This window comes from Glycine max, chromosome 13 (assembly GCF_000004515.6).
Source record: "Glycine max cultivar Williams 82 chromosome 13, Glycine_max_v4.0, whole genome shotgun sequence".
Lineage (NCBI taxonomy): Eukaryota > Viridiplantae > Streptophyta > Magnoliopsida > Fabales > Fabaceae > Glycine > Glycine max.
Genome location: NC_038249.2, coordinates 19,599,096 through 19,609,530, shown reverse-complemented (window position 1 = coordinate 19,609,530; position 10,435 = coordinate 19,599,096). Strand labels below are relative to the sequence as shown.

Genomic DNA, 10,435 nt, shown 5'->3' with positions numbered 1-10,435 from the left:
TGCATGCTCCTGGGCAACGTGTGAAGTGAATAAGTCGCTTTATATATATATATATATATATATATATATATATATTACATAAATGGTATTTTTTATGAAAATAATTTTGCCTCTTAGAAAATCGTTAAATTAATTATTTAGTATATTTTTTAAATTTTACTTATCACATGTTAAATTCATTTTACTATCAGTAGATAATTATCTAGTATTAAAATAATTATTAAATATTTTTTTGATAAAGTTGAAAACACATTAAGAAAAATTTCATAAAAAGCAAATTATTAAGTTATAAAAAAAAGTAAAAAGTCAAACTCAAACTTAATATTTCTTAGCAAGTCAAATCCAAATTTTCTATTAGATTTGATTAAATAAATGAGTTAAAATTGAGTTCAATTTTTTTTCACAAATAAAGTCTGATGAGCTTTACTTAACTTTGACTCATTTACGTCCTCAAGAGTAATTAGCTGCGTTAACACAAACTCATCAAGGTTATTTTAATGATGAAGAGGAGTTAGGACCATTTCATTACAAGTCAAATGTTGATGAGGAAATGGGCCTTGATTGTGGCGGCCCAGATGTGTTTCTCATTTTGATGATGGATTGCAAACTTGAAAGAGTATGAAATCCCACTTTTCCATATGTGATTCCTCATTCATTCACAAAAAAAAACTGGAAACATGATAGGTTAGTAAAGTTTGCTATACAATCAAAATAAATGTACTGGTTAGAGGATTATCCCCACCAGATTGCAAAAGCTATTTGTTTTTATGTACAGAATTGAAATTTACCTTAATAATACATCCAAGTTTCTATTCAATTTTTTTCTTATCCGTATGAAGTCTTAAATTTTGATTTGATTGTTGTTAGCTAGCTATTGTAGCAAAAAAGAAATAAAACTATTGTACTCATTTATTCGATAAAGCTGGATAGATTAAGTACAATTTATCACCAAACACGTGGTGCAGTCACAGATCATATTTGCATTTCAATTTCTCTGGTCCATTTATGTGTATAACAATTTTAAAAAAATTAAAATATTTTTTTGCTAATTATTCTACTTTTTCTATGTGATAAATATTAATTACACTTATTTTCCTTATAAAATAGAAAGAAGATTTACAAAAGAATACATTTCTTTTACGTGTAAAGCAAAAACATAATACACGGAAGATTAAGAACACACACCCGCTGAAGAAAAAAAAAAGGAAAAATAGAAAAAGAACACACCGTTTAATCTATATCTTCCTTTACCAGTTACCACACTGGTTATTTTTTACTCATTTGAAGATCTATTAGTGGAATAGTTTTAAATTGTTTTACAATATTTTCTTAATATTCATTAAAAATTAAATATTTTTTATTTTAAAAATACAACAGAAATTTAATACCATTTATTAAATAAATATTTAAACTTTACTTAGAATTATTTATTACTTTCATAGATAAAGGGTAAAATTATAATTGTTAGTTAAAATAATAATTATACTTATAATTAAATAAATATATTTATTAAAAAATTCAACATAATCTCTCTCTCTCTATATATATATATAAAAATTAAAATAGCTATTTTTTTTCTTCAAGGAGTGAGTTTTAAAGGATTTTTCTTGACAATTTATTTATTTTTAATGTATCCTTTCATTTTTATTTTTAAATTAAATTTTAAATATAAGAAAAAATATAATTTATTCCACCAAAATTAGTAATTTTTGACAAATTTCAGTCGATTACAAAAAGTGTTGAAAAGAGTGAAATAGAGACTATTAGATACATTCGTCTATTAGCAAATTCTCGTCAAAGAATGAAAAAATAAACCATAATAATAAGAAAATTTATTTCTCACTCAACTCAAGTCTAGTAGACCAAGCATGCTATTAGTCTTATCTATCATTAATTTTTTTTATCCAAATACTTTATGATAGAATTAAAATATAAAATAATTGTAAAATTTAGAAAAAATGAAAACTTAAATAAACATTAACAAAATTATAAGATATGAAATTAGGATTTTGAATGAAGAAATTTTGAGATTTTTTATTTTATTTTGAGTTGATATTTTGGTTAATGATTTTTAATTAAAAACAATTTAATCTATTCAATCTATAAAAAAAATAAGTAGAAAACAAAAACTTACAAGTCTTAGATAAATAAATAAAAAGAACGAGAGACCGAATTTCTACAATTTTAAAAAAGAAAAGAAAAACTTCATTAGTTTAAAAAACTTATAAAATTCGAATGCAGTATAAATTAATGGGATTTAAACTAAACAAAATTCTCTTAGACCGTCAATGATGTGGGGTGATTATTCAGCACCGGACAAAATACTAAGATGATGTTTGGTTTGACTGTTTTTTGTTTTCATTTTTTTACTAAAATGATGTTTGGTTTGACTATTTTTTTTTTCATTTTCAAAAAATAAAAACAGAAAATAGAAATGCAAACCAAACACACCCTACGATTTCGATTGAAGAAATTTATAGAGGGTAGACGTTGAATTCGAAGGGAATGCAGTGTGTCCAGAAGTAATATTTACGTATAGATGATACTAGGAAACTGCTATATAAAATTGAGCAATTTAGATAACAGACTGTCTACTGAAAACAGCTCATACACATAAAGCCCATAAAAAAATAAAAAATAAAAATCCACCATATAAACCAGATTGTCTAGCAAACTCATCTACACACTAGTAATAATACTGAGTAATCTTAGCTAACGAGAATAACCCTTCCAATTTTCCCTCCTATTGTTCCTGAATGCACAGCACCCTATGGAGTAGACAATAATGAGGAAGACAAGGAATACGATGTTAACAACAGCCACCCTCTTCCAATCAGTCTTGAGGTTTTGCAGTAAGCCAGCCTTGCATGATTGGCAATTGAAGCACAGAACTGTTGGATCGTTATTCCAAGCATCACAATCTGGGTTGCTCTGATTAGTCACATTTGTGGGCTTCGTCCATGTCGTTGGATTCACATAGCTAAACTGGCATTCTTCTGCAGGTTTACAGCATCCAGACTGCACAAAACATCCAACAAATTAATGCAAAATCCACAAGGTGTCCAAAATTAAGCATAACATATTGTGTGTCACAATGAAATTCAATCCATTAAGTAAAGCAGTCACAATAATTTGCACTTATTATGATTAAACAAATAAATCCTGTACATTGTATAACAGTATATCAATACTATCGTGTAAGAACATCCTAGTAATATATGAATCATTCATAATTTTATACATTCATCAATATCTCTCTATTTCTCTTCTTATTTTTCTTCTTTTTTTACTCTTTCTAGTTGTTAAAGGTATTAAATAGTATACTGGATATTCATGAAACATTTTCCTTAAGAATATCTCATTTTGGACAATTCTTATGTCCTTTAAGGCAAATATTTTCCTTCACCAATAAAATTTTGACCATGTGATGCCACCAACTAGGTGGATCCCACTGTTAGACCCAAATAAATTCAAGGGTGGATGCTCTTGGTGGAAGAATGGGCACATAAAAACTTCACTTTTAAGTTGTATCATTCACACCTTAGAGCATCTTCTTGGGTTTTTATGCAAGTAACTTAATTCATGTCGCGTCCATCTTAAACAGGTTAATGAATTTTCTCTCTAATAAAAATTTCTATTAACTAACTCAATTGTTTCTCTCTCCTATATTTAATAGGAAATTAAGTAAATCATGAGTCAAAATTGTTGATATAAACAACTTTTTCTTAAAGAGACTCAAAATCGCACATATCAAAATAATAATTTTTTTGGTTAAGTTCATTAATTAATTGATTCTCATTATAGATGATCTTAAAATAACAAGAGAAGTGCACGCTAAATCATGCAGGTTTTTAAGAGAAAAATGTAAAAAGTACGCAACTTTTAGCCCAGGCAGCAGCACTAGCATCGTTCAGTCCTATTAAAAAATTACTAGTAAATACAAGAATGCTAAAAAGTCCGACAAAAAATACATTGGGAATAAAAAGTAAAAGATCACAGCCTTTTCAGATGGAAGCCTATCCCAGTTTAAAAGACCTCCCTTTCAAAAAGCACCAGCCTTGACTACTCTACTACTACTATAAAATACCAGTAGTATCTCACAAAGTTGATCTGACGAAAGTTCACTTTTTTCCAGAAAACAACTCGAATTGAAACTCGCGTTCGAGAGAAAGGAGACAAAAAAACTTAAAGGGGGTGGGCCAAAGGGCACATATACCATCATCATAACCGTTCTTCAATTTCAAGCAAAAACATAAATTCAACCGAAAGCTTATGGTCTAATAAGACAACCAAATTTCAAGAAACAAAAGCTACTTGCAAATATTTTTATTTTTATTTTTATTGTCCTTGTTCAATTAAAATTAAAATTCTCAAACAAGGAAGCTGAAACTTCAATTTTAATTGAAAAAACCCTCAATATACACCTCAACAACCAAAAGTTTATGATCTAATGATTAAGGCAACCAAATTTTCAAGATACGAATTCTGAACAATTTCTTTAGTTGTTTTTTATAACCATTTAATTAGAATTGAAGTTTTATATGTAACTTATACTCACTTTTAATGAGGAGTAAAACATTAAATCTCCAATTCCTAGCCAACAATATTTTTTTTTCTAAAAAAGAAAACCCTAAACTATGATTAAGTTTTTTTCATTGTGAAGCAACCCCACAAGGAAAAAGTAAACAAAACAGGATATCGATCGAAAACCAGATCGTCCACGAACAAGCTCAAATTTTGACAACAACCCAGAAAAGGAATCAAGTCAAACAAAGGAAAATTAAGAAGAAAGAAAGAAACCTGAAGCGCGGACAGGTTTTCGGAGTAAAACTCAGTAACGGTGTCGTTTAGAAACTTGGATTGAAACTCAGTGCAGACTTTCCCAGATTGCAAGCAACTCCTGATCCTGTTCCACGTCTTAGTGTTGTTAACCCTCTTCTGCAACCAGTTCGAGTAATCCCCAAGCCTATACTCCTTATACCCTCTATTAGACACAACTTCGCCAGCGCCCTTGTTGGTGACAACGAAGGCGAAGATGGTGAAGGCGAAGAGAAGAACGATGAGGACGAACATGACGAGGAGGTAGAGCCAGAGGAGCCACGACACGCGACAGCACGCGCCGACGAGGCCGGCGAGTGAGACGAGCATGAGGAAGACGCCGAGTGCGATCACCGGCTTCTCCAGCCACCGCTCGCACTCGGTGGCGCCCTGCTTGCTCAGCCACACTCCGGCCACCAGGATCGGGATGGAGAGGAGGAAGGTCAGGAAGTTCAGGAGTCCGATCACGTTGTTGCTGAACCGAACCATGATGAACGAATGAATGAGAAAATAATAATGGAGCAAGTGTTTTGAGAAAGAATGATTGTTATATGAGACTGTATCCATATGCGCGTGTATAAATATATAGTTCATATGCGCGTGGTGTTTGTTGTGAGTTGTAACTGTTGACAATATTTTGAGATATTATTGCACACGCCACGGTAACGCGATTTCGCCGTTGGAAGGAAGAAAAGGGTTTCGGGTTAATTTGGTTAAAACGTGTTTTTTTTTAAAAAAAACTAGAATCTGTTCTGGGCTCTTCCTCCGGGGGCTTTCTTAAATTTGGCAAATTCTAAGTAGGAAAAGAATAAAGTTAGTTTCAAAATTTTTAAAAAATAAATATTCCGAACGTGTTTAATTAAAAAAAATATTGTACTATATTGAATAATTAACAGATTTTGTAATTAATTGTACTGTCCATATTTAGGTGTGGATTTTATAATTAGGTTGATTTACCGCTATAATTAGACTGAATTTATTTCTCATAATTAAGTTAATTTGATTTGTATTTATTGGTATTTTTAAACCATGTTATTAGAGTAAGATATTTATTAATATGGTTGATAATTAATTTGTCAAAAGAAATTGTTAATCTTCTTTGGTGAGATTTCCTCTTTCAACTTGTGCTTTGGTTACAAAGTTTGATTACTGGATCTGATTTTTTTTATTTATCAGAATTTGTGTTTCGTATCTGATTTCATTTTGGATATGGACTTGCATAGATTGATGGATGAAAGGGGGCAAAAACAATTTTTTTGAGATTAAAAACTAACAGAAATTGTTTTAAATCATTTTAAATATTTAGAAAAGTAATTTTTGGCGACTTATAATAACCAAAAAAATGAACCGCCATTAAATATAATAAAATAATAATAAAATTAATGCCAAGTCATTGTTTAATGGTGATATTTGATCATAGGAACTAAAAACAATTACAGAGTTAAAATTCATCACAGGGACTAAAAGTAAAAATTTGAAAGAGTTATAGGACTTAAAAATATAATTAATTATATATTTTATGCTATTTACGACCACATTTTAAAGATTGATTAACACATGTGAGCAATAAGAAATTAAGGCTTCCTTTTTTTTTTTTTTCAATGGATGACTGTGACAGTAGTTGTCAAAACAAATGGTGATAGCTCCACTGATTTGTGGCAACAGCAGCTGGGGTATTCATCTTAGGTTGTAGAATTGTTCCCTAAGGTTGGTTCTAATAGTAATACTAATTTAATATGTAATTTAGCATATGATGTTTGTCTCAGGGCAAAACAAACAAGAGATTATTAGTGAAAATAAAACAACTAAGGTGTTTCAGTTAATTCATATTGCGACATATTGGGTCCAAATCGATCTCCATTTTTTTTATGGTGCAAGATGTTTTTCTTTTCCATCGTTGATGATTATTGTCATAATAGTGGATCTATTTTGTGGTTGATAAAATAGAATTTTCAACACAATTTTCGCAATTTTATAGCTATGGCAGGGTGTCAATTTAATAAACAAGTAAAAGTTGTGTGTAATGATAATGATGCATAATTTGTGAGCGTGAATAATTATATTTTGAAACATGGTATTGTGCATGAAATATCTTATATAGGGACACTAGAGCAAAATTGCCAAGTAGAATGCAAGCATTGACACATATACTTAAAGTGGCTCAAGGCCTCAAGCTTTATACCTTTAAACAAATTTTCTTATTGAATGGGAATATATTTTGATAGTTGAGTAGTTAAATGGTGAGCAACCTACGTTTCATCATTCATGTGTTAGGGTGTTTGTGTTATGTGCAATAATCAACGTCATAAAGGAAATAAGTTTGCTAGTTAAAGTAAGAATGTGTTTTTATAGGTTATTCTTATAAAAAGAAAGAATGAAGGGTGTGACTTGGAGCTGGTTGTTTTTCTAATTACAAGGGATATAGTGTTTTGTGAATTAGAAATTTGTTATATATATGAATGTTGCATAAGAAAGATGATTCATACACGATGTGAGGTTGGATATGGTCATGCGGTAAAATGGAGTGACAAAATACTTCAAGAGAGAAAGAAAAGAGTCCATCATAATCTTCCAAAGACGGATACGGCTTTAACAAATGATAAGACTAAAGTTATTGCTTATCTTAATGAAGGGTAACGTGTACACATCTTAACCTTCATAACAATGAAGGCTCTGGATGATTACATCTCATTTTAAACTGCCATGTAATTGTTTTAATTTTAATAAAAATAAACATGTTTTATTAAAACAAAAAAAAGAGGAGGACGATACATTTTTAAAAAATATATATTTTTATTTTCTTAAAAGTAAATATCACATGGTAATTTTTAATGGGGTGTAATAATTTGAAAGATTCATTATAATTAAGGGTCATGGTTTGGGCATTTTATTTTTTAAAGCACATATTGCATCTTAGAGGAGTCTGTTCCATCTTAATTTCTTATATTTTTAAGCTTGTTGGGCTCAATTTATAAATTTATTTCCCCCCTTAAATTTAAACAACTTTATTTCATATATATAAATTAAAAAATATTCATATAATTTACGACTTAGTAGTATTATAAAAGACATGGAAGCGACCTATTCTCGAAATTAAAAACAGTTTTACTAGCTACCTTTTTAACCTCTTCATAATACAAACTATTTTTTAAGAATAATAGTCAATGAATCAACAGTAAAAAGTACGTATAAAAAAATAGTATTTGATGTTTTTAATTTAAGAAATTATAGTTACCAAGATTGTATTAAAAAGTATAACTTTTTCAAAAGTTGAGAAAGAGAAATTGAAGAAGAATAGGTCACCAGTTTCAACTGCCTCGGAACATACATTGAAAAAATAATGCAATGTCTTTATACATTTGGCTTATTGAATGGCTAATGAAACTAATTCATTCACGTTTGGCAATAGAAGTACGAAAGTAATGCAATTTCTTTACAAAAATCACTTCACTAGAGAATTAATTGGCAAGATATTAATATATATTCTGGTTGTACCAAACACGCAGGACCAGGTCAATTCCTTGTTACTTGTATTTATTAATTTAAATTTTTTAGGAGAAATTTTACTTACCAATTGCCCCAAGTCATCATCTATGGGTTGACCGTTAGGGTGTTTTAGAACTTAGGGTCACCGAATCACTCACCACGAAACCACCTACGTGGCTTCCACGATATCTATTCTGCCTACTACCATTATGATTGAAGATTAGAAGTCACTACCATTCACCACCACATCCTTGTTATTTATCTACTTTTTGCATTTGATTATTTTTTTATGATAAAAAAAATTACAGAATTAATAACATGTAAACAGTGACAGATCTAGGACGTGAGAATAATTTATTTTAAAAATGAATTTAATAATAATTATCATGTATATAATGATAAATAAATAAAGATATAAGAAGAATGAAAAATAATAATAAGTTGAAACACATATAAATAAGAAATGTAAAATATAAATTTTAACATAAATATTTATGATTTTATTAAAGTAAAAAGATAAATTTACTTATTCTCATGTGAAAATAAGTTTCAAACACATAAAATTAAAAAATATAAAATAAAATTTTAAAATAAATACTTATAATTTTATTAAATTGAGAAAGTACCATCTCATAGGACTGCCATTGCACATAAAGAATTGGGTAACAATTAAATTAAGCAAATAATACTAATATATTATATATTTATAACCTTGAGAAAAATCTCAAGCAGTCAGATTAAATAAAATTCAAATAGAATGCTTTTTTTTATCATTAGTTAGTTATTAGTATTGTTAATTTTTATTGATAAAAAAATTGAAACTTATGACTTATCTTCCTTTTTTTCTTCTTTCACCACCAAATAAATCTTATATCTTTGAATACAAATAAAATTTGTTCTTTGAAAGCCGTCAAACATGAGTGTCAATGCTATGCAAGATCTGATTTTCGACTCATCTAGCCTTTGATTGGTTTACTGAAAACAATAATAATAATAAAATATGAGGAAGGAAATAAGATAAAAATATTAAATTATCACTATTTATTTATTTGAGTAAAAAATAAGATAAAAAAATATTTTTTTACGAGATTTACAAACAAACAAAAAAGCTTCCTCCGTCAAAAGAGAGAAACGGGAGAGGAAAGCTATTTCTTTCTAGACCAAACACATCATTAAAAGATAAAATAAATAATCAACGTTAGGTTTACATGGATAATACAGTAAAATGTAAATAGTTAAAATATTAATAATTTGATTTTGTTTTCTTTAAAAGATACTACAAATTCATTATTTTGAAGGAAGTGGAAGTGGTAAAGGCAGCAATTGACAATTGTCCTGTTGGCAGGCAGAGGCAGGTGGTGCTGCCACCGGCTTTGAAGGCTAATAGGAGGTGACACTTGGCTTTTTCTGTGATGCTTCGTGACGGCTGAAAACATGTCATGATTAATTATGAATGTTCAATTACTTAGGTAAATAGTAATCGTAATTTCTATAATTTTATCTATTGAATATTTATATATTTAGATTCAGATTCCTTACTCACATTTTAATTGGTTTGAATATAATTTTTTTATTATATACTTGTTTGGTAATTTAATAAAATATAAGTATTATTATAAAAAATTATATTAATGATAAAAGCAATAAATGAGTTGAAAATAGAATATAAAATTTTAAAAATAATTTGATTTATGGTTCTAAAGTATTATAAATAAATATCTTCAACATAATTAAAAAGTTTAATAAATATATACTATTAGTGTATTGTCAACCAATAAATGCCGGCTTATATAGGCTAAGTTATAAGTCTTTTTTTTTGCTGGAAAAGAAAAAGGAAAGAAGTAGCTTAATATTATGTAGTATATTATAATACTCTTCTATTTCATTTTATATGATATTTAAGATTTTCACATAAATATTAAAAATATTGTTAATATTTTAAATTTCATATAGATTATTATGTAACTTCTTAGTATAATATTTTCTATCTTTCTAATTAATTAAAAAAATAATTTATTACACAAAAACAATTACTCCAAATAAGGGTACTCCATGAAGAAAAAAACATTTAATACTTTATCGGTTTTATAAAATGACAACTACTGTAATTTGAAACATTTTTTTTTCAAAA

General features: G+C 28.4%; 1 protein-coding gene across 1 annotated transcript; it reads right to left on the bottom strand.

Moving 5' to 3' along the window:
• Window positions 1-2,516: 2,516 nt before the first annotated feature.
• On the bottom strand, window positions 2,517-5,369 carry LOC100819507 (tetraspanin family protein). The gene is made up of 2 exons (NM_001317468.2): window positions 4,801-5,369; window positions 2,517-3,018 (listed from the first exon to the last, which is right to left on the bottom strand). Exons 1-2 carry the CDS (start codon window positions 5,305-5,307, stop codon window positions 2,713-2,715), a joined length of 813 nt encoding a protein of 270 aa, NP_001304397.2. The 5' UTR covers window positions 5,308-5,369; the 3' UTR covers window positions 2,517-2,712.
• Between the last annotated feature and the right edge of the window lie 5,066 nt (window positions 5,370-10,435).

Coding starts and splice junctions, on each gene's coding strand:
- LOC100819507 (NM_001317468.2), bottom strand. CDS start 5,307: ATGGTTCGGTTCAGCAACAACGTGATCGGACTCCTGAACTTCCTGACC. Junction 3,019..4,800: donor AAAACCTGTCCGCGCTTCAG/GTTTCTTTCTTT, acceptor TGTTTTGTGCAG/TCTGGATGCTGTAAACCTGC.